This window comes from Pectinophora gossypiella, chromosome 12 (assembly GCF_024362695.1).
Source record: "Pectinophora gossypiella chromosome 12, ilPecGoss1.1, whole genome shotgun sequence".
NCBI classification, from domain to species: domain Eukaryota; kingdom Metazoa; phylum Arthropoda; class Insecta; order Lepidoptera; family Gelechiidae; genus Pectinophora; species Pectinophora gossypiella.
In genome coordinates this window covers 8,918,119-8,940,194 of record NC_065415.1, presented here as the reverse complement: position 1 = coordinate 8,940,194, position 22,076 = coordinate 8,918,119, and the positions used below count along the sequence as shown (strand labels likewise).

Here is a 22,076-nt window from a genome sequence, read left to right as displayed (position 1 = left end):
AATAAATCAGCATGAACACAGCCATGTATGTATGTCACGCAAATGAAGTATTTTATGGTGACAATTGTCAATAAAATTAGACGAGAGTATTTTTCCGGTAGCTATCAAAATTAATTTTGAATTTCGAACTAAAAGAAATAAACATTCTGGCTGTTTGTGTTCAACAATAAAACGCCTTTGATTTCGTTCTAATTTCGAATTGTTTATTTTTATTGATATTGAAACAAATGAAAAATAATTCATTTCGGCGCGCTTTTTCTTGAAACGTTTCAGAGTAACAACCTAATAAGTAATAATATAAGTAAACAATTTTGTCTCCTATTAAAATGTTTACCGCCGAAAAAAATCAAGTAGAAATTTGTTTACTGAAATCTAACTTGGAAGAAATAGAAAATGAGTTGGTTGTGCAAGTAAGTTTGTATGTGAAGTGAACTTGGTAGATATTTTTGATATGCCTATTAAACTACTTTTGAATGCAATTCTATTTTAGCGGTCTGCGTGGCCCAAATTCGATGCCGAAAATGAGCAAAAATTTCGCGAGTCATTAAGCGCTGTACGAGTTTCGCGAGCTCTTTGTGTGGAAATTGAAAATCTCAACCAAGAAAATGGTGAGTACTTACATTTTAGACTCAACATCTTCCTAACGTTATCCCGTTTTCACGGGGGCCGCTTACCTAACCTGCAGATTTGACACGTCCGGTTTTTACAGAAGGCACGTTAAACCGTTGGTCTCGGTTACTATTTACTGATGTAAGTGAGTAATCGTTACATGAGTCATGTCAGAGGCCTTTCACGGCTCAATCATAACCTTGACAGCAGGGTTGATGAGGCTGGTATTCCACCTTACAACCCATACGATAAGAAGAAGTTAGGTCACATACCACTGAAACGCATTTCTCGGCAATGAAGGTTTCCTCACCATGTTTCCCTTCACTGTTGTGTACGTACATACATTTTATCACGATTAAATCAATATTAAGTACCTTAATTTAGTATGTGTGTTAGTCACTTTATATAAAGGGTCGTACTAGTGGGATCATAAATGTCGTTGCTTAGGTCTAGATACCTATGTATTTTAAGATATCATGACAGTATTAATATCAGTGAGACTCCGACGTAAAAGCCACATTTGTTTTGCTTTCAGTGCGATTAGTAGCAAAACGTATGTATTTAAAGATGCAGAGCGAAGATTTGGCTAAATCGTTGGAGAAGGCGAGAGAAGAATATAATGACATGAGTGTCGCATACAATCAAGAAAACCGGGAGACGGAGCTTCTAATGTAATAATCCATTTAACTTACATTATTTATTTAATGTCCTTATTGGTTTTCTACTCCTAATGCTCAGCCAATTGTCTTACTTCAAATCGCCAAAGGTAACATGATATTTTGTAACGTGTTAAATTGGTTACAGACGGGAATATGAGGGCTTATTACGTGAGAAAACGACACGTTTTCGACAAACACGTGCTTGCTTTGTGAGTATAATTTTAGTTTTGCACTGCACAGGACGATGTAAAACTGGACTTGCTTCTATTTTATTACATATTTTATATTTTGATCCCTGTTTGTGCAGCGATTTAGTGTTAATCCACTCTTTGCCAGAAGATTCATTTCATTTGTCACAAAAGTAGTAACGCCTAATCGAGTAGTCGATAAAATCCATTTTCTAAAATCGTAGTTAAAATTTTGGTAACTATATACTTAAGTCCGACCGACCTGGACCGACGATCTGGTGAAGGTCGCGGGAAGCCGCTGGATGCGGGCAGCGCAGGACCGATCGTCGTGGAGATCCTTGGGGGAGGCCTATGCCCAGCAGTGGGCGTCATACGGCTGATGATGATGATGATGATGATACTTAAGTCAAGTTTTATAGTCAATGCGACGTTTATTAGATAATCATTTTGCTGATAAGGATACAGCATTTAAGAAATTTATAATTTATTTTCTGTAATATTCTTCTTTCTATTAGTTAGTTTAAAACATGTTTCAAAGAAAGTTTTGTATATTAGAATGAAAAAGAAATGACGCGAGAGACGGAAACGATTGACGATGCAAATTTGGAGCTTGAGACAGAGATAGCCAATCGTCGGTCTGTAGTGGAAGAGATGAAGAGACAACTCGACGAGTTAGCACCGAACGTACCGGAGGACCTGCTCATAATTGTGTGAGTGAAATTCTTCATTATCCCACTTTGTTACCAGAATGCCTTTTAATTAGACACTTCAGTTACTAGCAGGAGCTTTACAATTGTGGTTACTTACTTATATGAATACTTGAAAGTTTTGACTAGACCCACATTTTAATAGTGTAGAATTGTTGTTAAACAATTAAGTTACCCGAGTATTTTCGCTCTGAACAAACAACAAGGGTAACCTATATTAGAAACTTAAAAAATAGTATTATTATTTTACGTTACTAACTTAGGTACTAACTATTATTTTCCAGTGGGAAAAAACAATTGGACGACGAAGTAAAGTTTCTGTCTGAAAAAAATGACGCACTACAAAAAGCAGGAAACGATCTCTTGAAAAAACTAAACAATACTTTTTCTTCTTTTTTAAGAAAATAAGTTAGGTTTTCAATGTACATTTCCTGACAATATTTCACTTAAGTTTATATATATATATGTTATATTTGTCTTAATAATTTTAGTCGTTGAATTTGAGTTATTTTCATTTATTTCTCTAATAAAGAAAGAATAACAGATTACTAGATCCCGCTTTAGAAATACTTATTTGTTCTAGAAGCATAATAGCCGCAGAAATTTTAACTTAAGTACATAAATACCTGGTAAGTGTTGAGTTATCAATACTTACCAGGTATTTATGTACTTAAACTACCAGGTATTTATTACCAAGTACAAAAGATTAAGTTGACTGTTAACTTAGAAAGTCAACTTAGAAAGAAAGTTTAGTTCCATATTATTAAGCAACTAAGTATGTTTTATTCAAGATAGATATGGTTATCTCTAGAAAGTGTAAGAATTAATGTTTTCTCGCATTCTGTTTTCTATCGAATAAAAGGAATAAAACAATGAATCAAAGCTCTTTGTCTTTAAAAATTCATTCCAAAAAATCCCAGGAATGTACCAAGGAAGTTGCCTAACATAATTATGTGCCTTATTAAATTTAATTCCATTGTGTGACGAAGTTAAAGGCTAACGAATCTTTCAACCCTTGTATTAATTAAGCCAGTTATTTAGTTGCTGTCTCTCTGTTTAGGAAGTTTTTTATGTTTTTTAACTTTGTCTTAATGATATTTATTTTTATATTACCTTACTATTATTTCAAACAAAAATAAATTAGTTTTTGCTATGGCAATAGCATGAGTAAAAACATGTCATTAAACAGTTTGCATTATAATATAATATTTTAATATTTTAGGTGTATTCGAATAATAATAATAATATAAACATACAATATAATATATACGTTAAAATTATAGTTTACGCTTAAAATTATTCTAATTCATTAATGCTTAGCAGGAGTTGGCGCTTTGTATTTGTGTTTGCCACCGCGACCTGCAATGGCACTGTTCACCGTCCCAATGACTGCTGCACCTGTTAGAAACTTATCCTGAAACAAAAAAAAAATGAATTAGGCGCCTACTACAAGCATCAATAAAAAAGGCGACTTTATCGTTGACAAAAGGGACTTAATTTATTCAATTATAATTCAAACAAGTTCGAATTTAGGTTTAAATCATTAGAAAATATTTCTGAAATGAACTTACAACTCCTGACTTAATTTTAGCGCCCCATGACTTAGGGGTGGTGGTAGAGACGGCGCACGACACCGTACACATTTGCGCTACTAACGCTACGAGTACTAAAACGTACACAGCCTTCATTATGGAGCTTCTGTTTCCTTTGAATCTCCGGCAGCAATTGTCTTGTCTGTACTAACGTAACTCATTTTATATGAAACTATAAGGAAACCAATGACTCGTATTTTTCTCTTCTTTTCCTTAAGTAGCGAACCATATCGAGGAAAGTCAATACTGAGTAATATGCAACGTATGTACATTTGATTCTCCTTAATACTATGTAAAACGTGTATTTACCCACGGAGTGACTAAGTATCATAATTTAAAATTACCCAAGTTTGAAGATTTCTCTTTGCTATGATTTTCGAGTGAACAGAATGACGGAGGTGTGTATTTTAGAAACCCACTTCTGAGAAACTTGACAGACTCACTGTATTTACCATCTGCATGAAAACGGTCCCAATTCACGTAGAAGTCTTGGACATTAACGTCAAAGTGGTTGTTTAATTGTATGTGTGTACTGATTAGTTTCACCACTCGTAGACTGTAGTAAAAAACGCTGACTGTTTTGCCACTTCGCATATTCGAACTTTAAGTAATTACAAAGGTTACAAACACGTTCGACAATAAGAAATAGATCGATGAATACTTATAAAAATAATTAAAAAGTAAAGAATTAATATTTTCATAACTTTTCTAAAGGTATTTTTATGTTGTAATTGTCTACAGCGGTGGGATCAAGTTTTTTTTTTAAAGTAGCTCACACAACAATACAATTAAGGAGAAAGTCATTGGCTTATCCAGTGAATTGTTTATTACGTGTAGATAGGTAAGTAAAACTGTTTGTTTTGTATTCTTTTACTAAGTGTTGGTGTATTTATTGAGCAACGATAAAGTCATTTCATATGATGACAAAGACTATCGGGAGCTTTTTGCGTCAACAATAAATATCGAAATATGGATAGAAACATTTTGACTTTTATTTATTTTACGTTATTTAACAAAGGAACTGAGTGAACACCCCAGTACCATAAGAGTAGCTTCGTACATTTTGTGTAGCATAACTTAAATGCATTTTCGGAATGACGGTTATGGTTAAACGAAAGAATGTTTCAAAGCTGCCTTTGATGGCCACGCGCTGCCATTTAGTCATGCGTTGTCTCCTGTTCCGGTCAGCTTTTATACTATGTCTGTCCTGCTTTGATGTACATAAACGTATGTGATAGGTATATACTAATGATTTTTCCACGTGGTTTTAATTCTGGCTTGATTAAGGGAGGATGAGACTATTTAGACACCGTACGAGAATTACATAATATTTTTAAACCGTGAGAGGTTAACTAGCCCTAACAATAGGAATGTTAAAAAGACTAAAAAATATTATCGATTTATATAATGCCTCGATTTATTTTCATAAAATTAACTTTGGAATGACATAGGAAAGAATTGAGTAGCTTATTATAATCAATTATTTTATAAGTTTACATCAATTAGGCCTTAGGAGGCAAAGCAGCAGGTTTGTGTTTGCCACGACCCCCGAATGCGCTGCCCACCACCCCAACAACGGCTGCACCTCGCAAGAAATTATCCTGAAAAAATATAAAATAAAATTTACTAACCAATATTTATTTTCCTGTATATTTAATTACCAAAAAACTTTATCTAAAATAAATATTGTCATTTAAAATAAATTTACCCTACCTACCGTATTTTGTGTTTCAGATTTCAAATTTAAAGTTTAACTAAATCAACTTACAATTCCGTTCTTAATTTTTGTGCCCCATGTCTTAGGTTTTTTGGTAGTGGTGGTGACACCTGGATCAGGGATCACGATTTTAGTAGAACACGTGACCGTGCAAATCTGCGCAACCAGTGCCACGACTAGCAGCAGGTAGACAGCCTTCATTGTGAATCTTCTGTTTTCTATGAATCACTAGCTGTAATTGTTAAGCTTGTGCCACCGCAACTCTTTTTATAACGTTCATAAGGAAATCACTTGGGTGTTTCCTTAAGAAGTGAACTAGATTGAGGAAAGTAAATAACGGAGCAATGTTAGCACGTAACCGTCAAACAAAGCACGTATTTACCCACGAGGGATGTATCATAGATTGTTTTCACGCAGATTGCAGAAAATTGGGAAGCTTTAATGATTGTACCCTTTACGTATAAAGGATTCAGAATTAATTAGAAAACCCAATTTCGTATGGTTTCCCATTGTGTAACGCTCACGTTAATAACTTATTTTTTAAGTAGATGGGTACTTAAGCAGATTAGATTATATTATTTCTAAATAATGTATTAAGTGTAATTAACATCGGAAAACTATTCTAGTAAATTAAATAGGTTATAATCTTCATATACAAACGTTGGTGACTATATTCAATGTGAAATAAGTGAAATAAGTGAACATTTAAATTGTTGACACTGAAACTGTGTTTTTGTTACGAATTAAAGTCAAATGGATTCAATACATATAGAAAATAACTGTGAGTGCTAAGTTCTACTTATGACTACAAAACTGAATACTTAAAACAATAATATTTGCAATAAAAGTGTTAAATTATTGTTAACCGTTAGAATTTTAAATAATTACCTACAAAAACAACACAAAATAAACTTGAGGCGCCATCTATTGACAAGTAGCGAAACTAAAATAACTGAATGTGAAATACATTGATACCACTATACTATTCCTCGGAAGATGTCGCTGTTTTTAATTATTACAAATTTGAAAACTGTTTTTAACTTATGAACTATGTATTCTTTAAATATACTTGAGTGTGTCCTGATATACTATCATTAGTGTTTTATAAAGTGGTTATTATTAATTCATAAGTGAAATAGGTACTTTATTTGCGCTGGAATTTCATCTACTTCATAATGTCAAAGTTAAACTGTTGGGCTTGTGGTGAATACACATCAGTAATGCAAAGAATACAATGTATTAAATGTAAAAAATGGTACCATTATTCTTGTATCAGCATGACCAAAGAATACTTTAACAGTGAGAGACATAACTTAGAGCGAGTGTGGAAATGTCCGGAATGTATTGTTACTGTGAGAAAGATACGCAAAGATGATACTCCAGTTCGCCAACAACATTCGGAGTCATTTATAGAGAATGAGATACCTGTTTCAGAGAGTCAAATCTACCTAAGTGACACGGACAGCTCTAAGAATGTGACGCTCCGAAACAAGAAAAAGATCTCAGCTCCATCAGTAAAAACAACGAGTGAAATTCCTATGGAACCTAACTATACTTCGACTGAAAAAGAAAGGGAAACAAATAACTACACTATTAACGTCTCCACACAAAATTCTTTCGATTCGTTAGACTCCGACTCCGAGTATCTACATACTGATTGCTCTTTAGATATTCAAGATCGAAGATGTTCAAAAGAAATTTGTGAGAAAGATAGCAATGATTTAACAGTAGAATCAATTGATACATTAAAGGAGCTGAAACAGAAACTAAATATTACAAATGAAGTTTTGGAAAAGTGCCTAAGAGAAAATGAGTTACTAAAGAAGGAAATAAATAAAAAAAATAAAGAGATTGAAGACTTAAAACAAATTCCGAAACTTTCAGAAAAGAAAAAGAAAGACAACATAAAGGGTAGAGAACTTAGTATGAATGTGACGAATAGACACAAGAAGTTTTTAAATAAACAGGACATACAGCAAATTGAAGATCCTAATACAGAATATACCTAATACAGAAGATGAAATATATCAGGAAATAGATAAGGAAGTAATAAATAATGGAGAAGTTAAACTTAATACAGAAGATGAAAGACATAAGGAAATAGAAAAGGAATTTACACCGTCTTCTTCAGTGAGACAGTTATATGACAGACGATCAACTAAAAATAGAGTTCTTATTCTTGCGGATGAAACAGGTCGTGATATACGTAACACTTTGGAGAAGAAATTGGGAGAAGAATATACAGTTACAGCAGTTATAAAACCGATGGCTTCATTTAAGAATGTACTGTCTGGTTATATCTCAGAATGCAAGAAAATGACAAAAAATGATTATATAATTATTTTGGCTGGCTCTCATGACTCTAATTTAATTAAATTCCAATCTGAGTTATATTACTTTCTAAATCTAGTTACTAATACTAATGTAATATTTGGTAAGATTCAGCATTGTAAGCATCTTAATACTTATAAATTCAATCAAATGCTACGCATAATTTGTAATAACTTCGACCACATTAATTTTTCACAAACTTTTTATTCGGGCTATATTGGTTTACATAAAGAAAATACATGTAGAGCTTTGATAATGGATATGATAATGATAAATTGTAAAAATATAGCATTAGTAAATTCTAAAACTAAGATTCTCAATGACCAATGTACTCAAACTAACCCAGAGTTTTTTCGTAAATAAGGAGAAATGTGTTTCAACTTCAGATGACTTCAGACTGTTCCATCAAAATATAGCAGGCCTTTGTAATAAACAAGACTTGATTGAATTATCTTTGGATGTGTTTATTCATAATAAGGAGGCATTTGATGTACTATGTTTCAGTGAATCATTTGTAAAGGATGGATCACAAAATAATATTAAAATAAATAACTACAAACTAGTCGCATCATATTGTCGATCGAATAGAGCCAGAGGCGGCACTTGCATATTAGTCAAGAAAGAATATGATGCACGGTGTTTAGAATATTGTAGAGAATTGTCGATCGTTAATTATTTTGAATGCTGTGGAGCTATTTTGGTAGAGTTAAATGTAATAGTAGTAGCTGTTTACAGAATACCCGTTGAGACTAAATCACACATTAATATTTTTCTACATCAACTTGACAAACTCTTATTTTATTTATGTGATAAATTTAAAAAGAAACAAATTATTATTTGCGGAGACTGGAACATTGACATGATAAAAGACAGTTCACATAAGAGAGATTTAGTTGCTACATTACAAAATTACAACCTAGATCCGCATATACTTGTACCAACCAGAGAAAAGTCTTCTATAGATCAAATTGCAAGTAATATCAAATCAGTTAAATCACAGATCCATTATTTAAACCTTTCAGATCATGAAACCGCTCAAAGTATTAGTTTTCAACTACCTAAACAAAAAACAAAACAAACATCATGGTTTGAATATAGAAGGGATTATAAACTAGACAATATTAGAAAATTTTATGAAAGTTTAGCATCCCTATCATTTTCAAATGTTTTTAACAGCAAGACATTAAATGAAGCTTTTGATGAATTTAGTGATACTGTATCATTGTTTTACGATTTATGTTTTCCAATAATAAAAATTAAAATAAACAATAGCCCTACAAAACTGAAATGGATAACTAAAGGCTTGCGTAAATCTATAAAAACAAAAAGAAGTCTTTTCATTAACTATAAACAACATTCAAAAAATAAAATATTAAATAAAACTCAATTTAATAACTATAAAATTATCTTAAAAAAATGTATACGGACAGCCCAAAGAAATGATAATGTAAAGTTCATTAAAAATAGTAAAAATAAATGTATAGCGACCTGGAGAACAATATCATCGACTTTATCTAATCCAAATATTAATAATGGGATTAGTAAATTAAATTTTAATAATTTGACATTTACTAATTCACTTGACATTTGCAATTCTCTGAATTCCTATTTTATTAATTTAACATGCACTAATAAAACGTATAATGCTCAAAGTTCTATAGCTACATCCATAAATCCCCATACGATATATCTAATACCTGCTGATGAGAAAGAGACTTTTAATATAATAATGAGTTTAAGAAATAGCAAAGTTAGCGGTTATGATGGGATAATTACCAAAATAATAAAATCGTGTGCTGATTGTATATGTCGACCATTGTCATACATTATTAACCTGTCTTTTATTCAAGGTTCATTTCCTGATAGGCTAAAAATAGCGGTAGTTAAGCCATTGTACAAAAAAGGGGATAGGACAGATCCAAACAATTACAGGCCAGTGTCGATACTATCAGTATTTTCTAAAATATTTGAAAAAGCAATGTTATCCAGACTAAATAGTTTCTTAGTTAAACACAATATTTTACATTCAAATCAATTTGGTTTTCGCAAAAAATCCTCGACCACTCTTGCTTGCTTTAATCTTATCAAATATATAACTGAAAGTCTTAATGAAAAGACTCCTATCGTCTCTATATTTTTAGACATGAGCAAAGCATTTGATTTTGTTAACCATGATCGATTGTTGGCTAAATTGGAAAGATATGGTATTAGAGGTCAGGCATTTTTATGGATTCAGAGTTATCTCAAAAATAGAAGTCAATGTGTAGAAATATCAAGATTAACGAATCAATCGAAGCCTGGATCGCGAGCACCATTTACTAAAATGTGTTATAGGTCACAGTTACTTCACAATGGATCTGGAGTTCCTCAGGGTAGTGTTCTTGGCCCATTGTTGTTTTTAATATATATCAATGACTTGCCAGATGAGACGACACATAAATGCTTTCTTTTTGCTGACGACACAACTCTACTTGTAAAATCGCATAGTAAGGACTTATTTCAGGATGATATTAACATTGCAATAGAAAATGTAATTAATTGGCTCAAGTTAAATAATCTTAAAGTTAATATTGATAAGACTAATATAATGCAATTTTTATCCTACAGAACATCACCTCTCTCTTTACATATAAGTTACAACAATAACCGCTTAAGTGAAGTTAACAATATTAAATTTTTGGGATTAAATTTGGATAAGCATCTTAATTGGAAAACCCATGTTGATTCTGTTTGCAAAAGGTTGAACCGTTTCGTTTTTGCTCTGCGCAAATTGAAACAGACAGTGTCATGCGAGGCGGCACTAACTGCCTACTATGGCTATGTTTCGTCCATACTAAGTTATGGGTTAATTCTTTGGGGCAATTCTGTAGAGGTTAATAGAGTGTTCTTGCTACAGAAAAAATGTGTGCGTGCTTTGGCAAATGCTCGATTTATGGACAGTTGCAGGCCTCTTTTCAAAAAGTTTAGGATCTTGCCCTTGCCATGCATGTACATTAAGGATATATGCTTATTTGTTAAATGTAATCAACATATATTCCAACTCCGTAGAGAACGTTCAAACAGACATGTTAGAGCACAGTATAAAGACATGCTATATCAGCCCCCTTCCAGGTGTTTTATTTATGAAAAAAATGTTTTTAACTTATGTATTTTAATATATAATAAACTACCGGATTGTCTGAAGTCATTGGAAGGAAGCTGTTTTAAGAAAACATTGACAAATTGGTTGTTGGAGAATTGTTTTTATAATTTAAACGATTATTTGTCTTTTAAAACGTAAAATTTTAAATTTATTATGATTGGAAGTTTTGTTTTCAAATTGTTAAAATATTTGCATGCCTAGTTAAGGTTGAATACTATGACCTACTGTAATACTATACTTACCATCTTTTGTAAATTGTATTCTGGCAAATAAATGATTGATTGATTGATTGATTGATAATTATAGGAAACAAAAACACAGAAGTGAAGATTAAAGCCCTAACAATGCGGCCTGCAAGTGAAATTACCTACTAAATGACAGGTTATATAAACTTTTAACGAGATACCTAATTAAAGAGTTGCGAGAATGTGTAATGACAGCTTTTCTTTGTTTTATTATCCAAACCTCTTTTTAGTGACATTTTAACAGTACTCTCATTTTGTATGCATGCAGACGTTGATTTATACCCAATAACTCTATCGTTTTATTCGAAAACGAGAGACGATCGGGATCATTGATTCTAGCATCAACAATGAACATCGAAATTTACATTTTGGCTCGACTTCAATAATGTTCAATCAATCTTTACAACAATCCAACTTATGATTTGGTCATTAATTACCGAAGGAAAAACGAAAAAGAAACTAAAAATTAAATACAAATATATAATGTATTTTTTTCCGTTATCTATAAAATATTCGTAAAATGTAGACTGGTATGGGTAAGCAGATTTTTGTTTTTTGATGTCTTTAGACTTTACATATAAATTAGTTAGTCCCTATGCCCAGCAGTGGGCGTCGTACGGCTGATGATTATTTTCAGTAGACATAAAGTAAGCAAAGTTTTTAATTAGTTATGAACGTTTTGAAGAATGTTGTACACTAGAAAAATAAACTATCTGAATAGAAAACGTAACTAATTTTCCATAACTATACTAAACAATAATTTATACGTGTATTTAAAAAGTAACTTATAGTGTATTTTATTTGCAAAGTTTCAAAATGTGAATTAAGTATTTCAAAGCACATACAAAAACGGTTTCATGCAGTAGGCACCTAATCAGTGACCAAAGTGTCTTCTTGAAAGTTCCGACCAAATTTTCTTTATGATAACAGACCCAACAACATTTAAAATAAACATGAGATATACATACCGTACAGGATAATCAGAAAATAAAAGTTCATGTTCAGCAAAGTCTCACAACTTGGTTAATTTGACAATTGTAAGATTGTGATTTAACAGTTTCACTTCGATAGATTATAATCTGACGAAAAATAATACGTTATATTGTAAGCAGTATATTAAAGTTCACAATTTTTCGACAGTTCACAATCTCGCGAGATAGATAATCTAACGTTATTTACAATTTTACGATGACAGACATACCAGATTATTTTTTACTGGACAAAAACATTTAATATACTTACACTTTATACCTAAGTATGGAAATAAGTTACTTAATGAAGTATTCATTCACAGTCACTACAAAGTCGAAATTTGGTTCAATAGGCCCATTTAAATACATTTACCAGGATGTATTCTCAAAGCTACTTAAAGACATGGTAGGTAAGGTTTAACTATAAGTGTAATAGAAGTTAGAAACTGTGGACGCTTCATGTCATTAACGACATGTATTTAGTTACACCATCAGGGATCCTGATTTACACGTCTATACTTCATGTTTATCATAAGTTCATTTTATGATTCCTAACAATCTAGTTTATTTAAATCCCTATTTACCAAGTTACATGAAGAGTGAATACTGAAGACGTTAGTATACCGGATTCTACAAAGAAAAAGACGACCAAACGCCAGGCTGTACGGGCTAAGTGCCCTTTGCCTGCCCGAATGGGCAAATCGAAAAAAAAATGTAATTACGATTAGACAAGTTTAAAAAATAGATTTATAATGTGTAGAGCCTAATCACAGAATTACATTGATTTTCTTATATCACTTGTAGATTTGGTTTGTTAGAACAACCGTAAATAAACCATATTGACGCTGACAACCGTTATGGACACAGTAGGTATTCAATTTAAAATATGTAGTTCCAATAATAATACTTATGCTAATTTATGCAAAAACATTACAAATTATTTTTTTTCCTCAAAAGATACAGTCGTAACAATATGTCTTCGATAAAAAAAAATACTAAATCTTCCCGAGTGCTTGTTGATAAGGTAATGCTAAAGAAAATTATTTTTCCTTATTGATGTTTACTGCAACGACAAATTACCAATAGGTTAAAATGTTAATACAATCAAAGCGCAAACAAAGTGGTTTCCGCATTGTATAATGTATTCGATAAATGATTGTTTTCGATTACGCAACTCTTTCAATAAATTTAATATATCTCAATGTGTTATCATTATCACACACAAAGTCACGTAGATCTTATGAACAATTTATACTCATCCGTACTTGTCTACCGAGGCACCTCGTAAAAACCAAATGATGGATTGTGTCCATACTTGCATATTGGACCATTACCCAAAACGGACGATGTACTGATCAACATTCGAAGCACGAATACCTTAGATATGATGCTCCATATCCTCTCCGTTTGATGGAAGGAAGGTCTATGCCCAACAGTGAGACTTAATACACTGTTTATGTGTAAGTATATACCGGGTGTTAGGGGGGATGATTCAGACCATAATTCTGAGATAATATGAAGTGAAGTTTTTCGTCGCAAAGTTATTTTTTTTGTGTATTTTTTTAAATTATTTCCAATTCTATACTTTTGCGATGGGAAATTCCACTTGATATTAATTCAAATAATGAGCTAATTCATCCCCCTCAGTATTTGTTACTATGTCACTTGTACCACTACATACAAGTAGATTTTTTTCGTAACAAATACGGGGGGGGGGGGATGATTTAGACCATGATTCTGAGTTGATATCCTATCGGAAAATTCATGAAAATTTTTGCGACGGAAAATTCTACTTGATATCAACTCAGAATCATGGTTTGAACCATCCCTCAAAGTTTTCGTTACGATGTCACTAACTCTGTGCTACATAAGAAAAACAAAATCTTTTCTTCCGATTTACATTTTTAATATTTGTCGGATATTTTTAGACGCTTATTGCTGCTTATTATTCAACGGACGCTGTAGGTGTCAACTGGGTAATTGGATTATATATTATTGATATTCCTGAGATTCGACGTGTCTTGTATTATCTTCTTTAAAAACTCTACCATGTCAATTTTGACATGATATTTATCATATCAAATTATTTGGTAATAAGTTTTATTATTATGTAATATATATTGCGGCATGCTATGGTGGCTGTTTTGACGGTTGTCCTGCTCATCAACTACATACAAACATAAAATAAATAGCCTATATACGTCCCACTGCTGGGCACAGACCTCGTCTCAATCACCCGGAGAGGGTATGGAGCATACTCCACTACGCTGCTCCACTGCGGTTTGGTGGAGGTGTTTGGGCTAGCAGACCGGGATCAACGGCATAACTAAGTATTAACTAAGGACGTTAAAAATACGTACTTACGTCTAGCAACCCTAACACCAGGGTTGTTAAAGTTGAGGTTAGTCATTGATCTCACAACCCACACGTGAGAGAGACTACGTTTAAGGAAGGAATTGTTATACATAACACAATACAATAATATAAGCTCACGACTATATCCCAATTGGGGTAGTCAGAGGTACATCCAGCGCAAGAAGAACTAAGTACCCACACTTCATTGACCTTAGTCGTCAACGTCCGTGCCGCTACTAACCTCAAAATCACAAACGAATAGCAGACATCCCCCATCACTTTCATTTCAATGAAACCTTGTTGCACTTTCAAACTATTGAACATTATAGATCAATAACGGCTAAGTAGATACAAAGTTTGCAGGCAGTGGCGCGATAGACTAAGCCAATATCCCGTGTAACTTTTAGTGAGAACCAGTTCAGTCAACATGCGTCGGTGAGGCGGAAAACCGAGCACGTAAGGCCTTAATAGGCCCCTGGAGAACTTCGGTTTCACCTAAATAACCGTTACAATCACCCGTTTTCTCGACCAGTTTAAGTACCTACGTTGTTTTAGTGTAAATATTAAATTGATTTTCATGTCTAAATACACAGGCGGTTACTTATATACAACTACGTTACTTTGCACAATCTCTTTCAGTGAATACTAAAAATATTATAGTAAAAAATATGAACATACTTTCTAACAAACTTTCAAAGTCATCATCATCTCCCTAGCATTATCCCGTTTTTTCACAGGGTCCACTTACCTAACCTGAAGATTTGACAGGTCCGGCTTTTTTATAGAAGCGACTGCCTGTCTGACCTTCCAACTCGCAAAGAGAAAACCAGCCCAATACAGGTTAGGTCACATATATCCGAAAATGTATTTCTCGGGAATGTGGGTTTCCTCACGATGTTTTCCTTCGCCGCTGAGCACGTGATAATCATTTGTGATCCAAACATGAATTCGGAAACAAACTCGACAATTTATCATTGGTTTAGGCCTGTGCTGGATTCGAACTTGCAACCTTAAAGTGAGAGGTAAGCGTTCTACCAACTGGGCTACTACAGCTCCAGCAAGCTTTCAAAATATCTAAAGTAAACTTATATAACATTCATTTTCACACTGATGCACGCAATCACGTAATCAGAAGTCAAGTGAGGCAGGGAACAAATCTTGTAGACACTTTTTATACGAAATCGAAACATAGTATTTGTACGCGTATGTATGTCTATCTATATAATATTATACATTGAAAGTCTCTCTTGTCACGTAGGTCAGCTGGAAGAAATCTCTTTGTTTAGAGATAAGCTTGCCTGTACTATCTGTTTTCTTTGTATGTTTCTTGTGTCTGTTTCATTGTGTACAAATAAATAAATAAATAAATAAATAAATAAATAGAATATAATATACAATTACATACTTAACCTTGAATATCGGAGGATACTACCTATTCTATAGTATCTAAGTATAAAAATGTGAACAGACACTTTCGTAGAAAAGCGTATTTACATCGTCAAATCGTTACAAGCGCTCTTTTTTCAATAACTTCTTACCATCCCTTTCGTAACAGTAAAATAAATAACAACCTTTTTATCTAATTTTCCTGCACATGTCTTCATTTTGTGATTTCTCCGACAAGAAAACTATTAACGGTGAACACCTGTCTAAATCGTTTTCCCGCTGTAATACTAAGGTAAGAAAAATAAATTATGCTTTTCTAACTACATCAACAATATATAAACTACACTGTTCTACTATTCTATTAGTAAGATTTTTCTCACCTTCACAAGAAGTTTCATCGACTAAAGATAACCAAAATGAAATACCTTAACCTTCTACTTTTCGTGTTTGCTTTTTTCTCAATGACACTGCAGAGCACCGAGGCTTGGCGAATGGGAAACGTATTTGTGAGTAAATGTTAAATAATTCAGTTGAAAAAGGCTAGGCCTTCGTTGTCCAGTGGTTGAATGTCGGGCTTTCGATTCGGTTTCGAATCCCGGTGATCCCTAATTTGGATAGGTCCTCCTAACCAGGACATTGTAAACCGATTACCCTATTTTTTTTTCTCTTACTTATTTGATTTTTCTTTTACAGTCATTGGGCGCTGCTGCATTCGGCAAAGCTCACAAACATCATGATATGCTTGAGAAAAGGAAGAATTAGTAATTTAATTCATTGTATAGAATAATTATTTATTATTAACAGACGACTGCGTATTGTGATAACTTAGATTCAATGTATGAATTGTACTGAAATATACTGTTACGAAATTAAATCTTTTGTTTTTCATTAAGTTCCAAGCTATTGATGTAATTCATGAAGAAAGTTTTGTGACACTTGGGACCAGTTTCAACACTAGCTTGTTAACTGTCTAATAGCCTCACCGCCGGATATATTCTAGATACAAAGTTATCAGCAAAAGGTCAAACGGATCCATAGTGTTACGAGTAAGTATGATCCAAACTTTAAACAAAATTAAACATGTCTATGAGAACATCTATGAGAAATCGTATAAAATTTGCCAGTGGTGACTTGTTAGTTTTCGTTCGAGATTATAACTGTTTAGACTTACGAGATCCCAAACAGTCAAAGAGAAGTTGCTTTTAAATATCATGTAGGAAAATGAACAACATTCCACAAAGTAATGCCTTAGGAGAATGTGAGGTATAGGTATATTTCCATAACACAACTCTGTTATCTCGGATAAAGTAATATTCATATAATATAGAAGTCACACACATCATCAGCATTTTAACGTCCCCACTGCTGGGGCACGGGCCTTCCCTATGGATGGATAGGGAGATCGAGCTTTAAACCACCACGCGGCCCCAGTGCGGATTGGTGGTTACTAACGACTGTTAATGCAGCCGGGACCAACAGCTTAACGTGCCTTCCGAAGCACGGAAGAGCTCGTTATGAAAACTTTTTTTTTGTGGTCACCCATCCTATGATCGGCCTTTGCGAAAGTTGCTTAACTTCAACAATCGCAAACCGAGCGCGTTTACCGCTGCGCCACCGAGCTCCTCATATAGAAGTAAACCTTATAAAAGCATCCATAATGAGAAATTCTTATCGCAAAAGAGTAAGTAAGTACTCTAAACTAGCGAACATGCATGAAGACTTTGATGAGAGTGGTCGAAGCAAAAGTGAATTGTCAGGATCGTAGTTAGTGCGATTTCGTGGTCTCTGAATGCCGCAATAAGGCGATGGCTTATTCATTTATCAGTATAATATTTACAGTTTATTATATACTCGTATCATAGAAAGTAATGAAAACCAGCTGGCGAGTCAAATTCAAATTCTAAAATATCTTTATTCAGTAGGTAACATAGTTACACTTTGAATCGTCAATTTTACATAACGAACGTCTCATCCGCGAGTTGTGTTCATTCTTGCATAATAATTGTCCGTTACCGATAATGGACGATGGGCCGATTACCGTTCGATGCATCAAATCCATCTTCATATTGAATATCAACAGTATCCACAAGTGGTCTTCCAACTAACTGTGGCTCTATCTATTCCTTTTGGGTTATACTGACGTGAGTTTATGTAAGTATGTATATTATGTATATTTGTGTGGGATACAGAATTAAAAGGATTATTTTATTTATTCACTCCTTTTATTTTCTTTGTTTTTACAAAAAACATTTTTTTTTTTTTTTTTGGTTTTCCCCGAAGGGTAAGGCAAAGGGAACTATGCCCATACAGCCATGTCTGACGTATTTTTTTTCTTGATGATTAATGAAATGATGAAAGGTGATGATGATGAAACCTAAGCCCCCACCCTCGGAGTAGACTCCTACTCCGAACCCCAAACGAATTAACTCAAAAGTCCGCATAAACTTTTGAGTTATGAAGCGGCTTCCCGGCACGAAGCGAAAATAGGCAGATACACTTTGTTTATTGAATACTCCAATATAATAACACTCGCGAATGTCTTCCGACTAACTTAATGCGATCATTAACCACAAAACACCACTTCGTATTAATTATTTAGATTACTCAATGAAGAAAGCAACTGTCCCGTTCCCGTTTCCCGCCGAAAAGCCTTACAAAAAACAAATGCACTTTTACACTCTGACCCCATTCATTAGCCTTTTTTTTTTGTTTTGGTTTTCCCCGAAGGGTAAGGCAAAGGGAACTATGCCCATACAGCCATGTCTTACGTATTTTTTTTCTTGATGATTGATGAAATGATGAAAGATGATGATGATGAAACCTAAGCCCCCACCCTCGGAGTAGACTCCTACTCCGAACCCCAGACGAATTAACTCAAAAGTCCGCATAAACTTTTGAGTTATGAAGCGGCTTCCTGGCACGAAGCGAAAATAGGCAGATACACTTTGTTTATTGAATACCTACTCCGATATAATAACACTCGCGAATGTCTTCCGACTAACTTAATGCGATCATTAACCACAAAACACCACTTCGTATTAATTATTTAGATTATTCAATGAAGAAAGCAACTGTCCCGTTCCCGTTTCCCACCAAAAATCCCCATTCATTAACCATTCTAAATAAATTCACACCATAAACATTTTTTTTGTTTTGGTTTTCCCCGAAGGGTAAGGCAAAGATATATATGCCCGTACAGCCATGTAATGTCTTATGTATTTTTTTTCTTGATGATGATGATTAATGAAATGATGAAAGGTGATGACGATGAATGATGAAACCTAAGCCCCCACCCTCGGAGCAGACTCCTACCTACTCCGAACCCCAAACGAATTAACTCAACAGCCCGCATGAACTTTCGAGTTATGAAACGGCTTGCTGGCACGAAGCGAAAATAGATAGGTACACTTTGTTTATTGAATATTCCGTTATTATTATATCTATCGCGAATGTTTTCCGACTAAATGCGATCAACAACCACAAAACACCACTTCGTATTGATTATTTAGATTATTCAATGAAGAAAGTAACCGTCCCGTTTCCGTTCCCGCCAAAAAGTCCCTCATACCATAAACAACCAAATTCCCATTTGTTCCCATTCATTATCCCTCCATAGTATTCTCTCTTACTTTCTTATCAATCTAACGTTCCGTTCTACTCACTTTCCCTCATATTATTATGTTGCCTTACAAAAACATTTTTTTTCTCCCAATTTATCGGCATATTTTTAAACGTTCTTGTTGCTGATTATTATACAACAGACGTTATAATTATATCAATTGGGCAATGGGATTATTCTAAAAAAATCGCCGGATATTCCACTCTACTGTATCGAAATATCATAATATGGCTATGATGGCTGTTTTAAAGTTTGTCCAGCTCATACTCTGTCTTGAAAAACACAATAGTGAGAATAGTAACTTTGTCACCAGGGTTGATGAGGTCGGAAATTGTTCCGACCCTGGTGGTGTCAAAGTTACTATTGACGTACCTACGTACGTGCTTAACGACGATTATGTAGACGCAGCCAATCAGCTCGCGACACCAAACACTTCAGGACCCCGATACCGACCCCGCCGGCTTGGTCGACGATTTCCCTCAATCAGCCCTTATCGCTATCGACCCACTTGGGTCGATTACTCCTTGCAAACATTTTTCCTCTCAGACGACGCCCTGAGCCGAGTTTCGCGCCCAACAGGGCACCCTCAGGCCTGTTGTCTTAAATGTTGTACCGGGTGAGAGGCTTTAGCGCTCCCCATTTGTCCGGCCAAGTAGTTAATGCCATCTGCGGCAAATCTACAATAAGTCACGTCAAAAAAAAGCTGCTTTGCTGCTTCGGAGGACACCACCTATTCTACCTATAGTACGAGTAAGTATAAGTATAAACATGTGAAGAGACGCTTTCATAGATAAAGCAATATTTACATCGTTGAATCGTTGCAAACGCTGTCCTCACTAACTTACTTACTATCCCCTTAGGGAAAGTAAAAGAAACAAACTTTTGTATCTAATTTTCCTGCACATGTCATTACTTTGTGGATTCTCCGTCAAGAAAACCATTAACGGTGAACACCTGTCTAAATCGTTTTCCCGCTGTCTAAGGTAAGAAAAATAAATGACGCTTTTTTAACTACATCAACAACATATAAACCACACTGTTCTTTACTATTCTATTAGTAAACATTTTAACACCTTCACAAGTAGTTCCATCGACAGAAGAAAACCAAAATGAAATACCTTAACCTTCTCCTTTTCGTGTTTGCTATTTTCTCACTGTCACTACAGAGCACCGAAGCTTGGCGCGTGGGAAATGTATTTGTAAGTAAATAAATATTAATTAATTTATTTGAAAACAGCTTTTGAATATCTCTCTCTTTATTTAAGAGCTGCGCTTTTGTCACTCTTGTCGATCCGCAGTACACTGACCAATTTCTCAATCGGTGATGTCCAGAGCCCTACCAGAATTCATTTCCTCGGCCTCCAACCAGTACTGATACCGCTGCTGCCCGGCATCAGGCATCAGCTTTTGAATATTTTACTTAAAGCACTGTTTCATACAACACTTTGATAGAGTAAAAAGTTTTATCAATAATTATGTCGCGTACAATCCTGATACAAATACTGAATACACACTTTTATCGGTCACGATTAATTAATGCATCTTCAACAACATCTAAAACGCCTGAGGTCTTGATTTCGAATCCCAGTGGAGACAAAACAAAAATCGCTTTGTGAATCTTACGCAGTTGTAGTTAGTCTAAGCGATTATTTACTTATGTAAGTAGGTAAGTATGTAGTTGTTACCTACACAAGCCATTGTCAGGGGGCCTTTGGTGGCTCAATAACCCTGACACCAAGGTTGATTTGATGAGGTCGGTCACTGATCTCATATCCGTGGGATGTTCTTTTCTTCTCTTGTGTAGACAGGAGAGGACAACTATCTAAAACTAAATATCATATTTTCTTCTATCGTGTGGATTACTAACCCCATCAACCCTGGTGTCAGGCCCTAGTAACAGGAGCCAACGGCTTAACGTGCCTTCCGAAGCACGGATCATCTTACATTCTTTTCATCATATTGATCTTGTTAACTATTATGAGTACTTATTCCAATTATAATAATATGAGGTATAATAAGGTGACATTGACAGCAACTTGAATTTTAAGTTTCGAAATATTTTTGAAACAGGCGAATTTCCCTTTCTCAGGATTTATTACAGGTATTATTATTTTTTCTCTTTTACAGGCATTGGGCACTGCTGCATTCCGCAAATCTCGCAAACATCATGAACTGCTTGAGAAAGGAAAGAAGAATTAGACACTAAATTCATTGTAATACTTATTTATTTATTTTTTGTATTACGTATTATGATAATTTAGATTCAATGTATGAATTGTAATGAAATATATTGTACTTACCGAAAATAATCTTGTTTTTCTTTACCTTCCAAGTTACTTATTAATATAACATACATAACATAAACTGCCTATATACGTCCCACTGCTGGGCACAGGCCTCCCCTCAATCAACCGGAGGGGGTATGGAGCATACTCCACCACGCTGCTCCACTGCGGGTTGGTAATATAATATATCAAGAAAAAAATGTTATAAGTACTTAAGAACAGTTTGAACAGCTACATGTTATGCTACTAAGTTATCAGCATATCATAGTC

The 22,076-nt window shown here is 34.2% G+C and overlaps 1 protein-coding gene across 1 annotated transcript; it reads left to right on the top strand.

The window, feature by feature from the left end:
• The first annotated feature begins 326 nt into the window (after positions 1–326).
• Positions 327–2,571, top strand: LOC126371614 (uncharacterized). Its single transcript, XM_050016930.1, has 6 exons — positions 327–410; positions 491–608; positions 1,145–1,280; positions 1,414–1,477; positions 2,012–2,166; positions 2,448–2,571. Exons 1-6 carry the CDS (start codon positions 327–329, stop codon positions 2,569–2,571), a joined length of 681 nt encoding a protein of 226 aa, XP_049872887.1.
• The last annotated feature ends 19,505 nt before the right edge of the window (positions 2,572–22,076 follow it).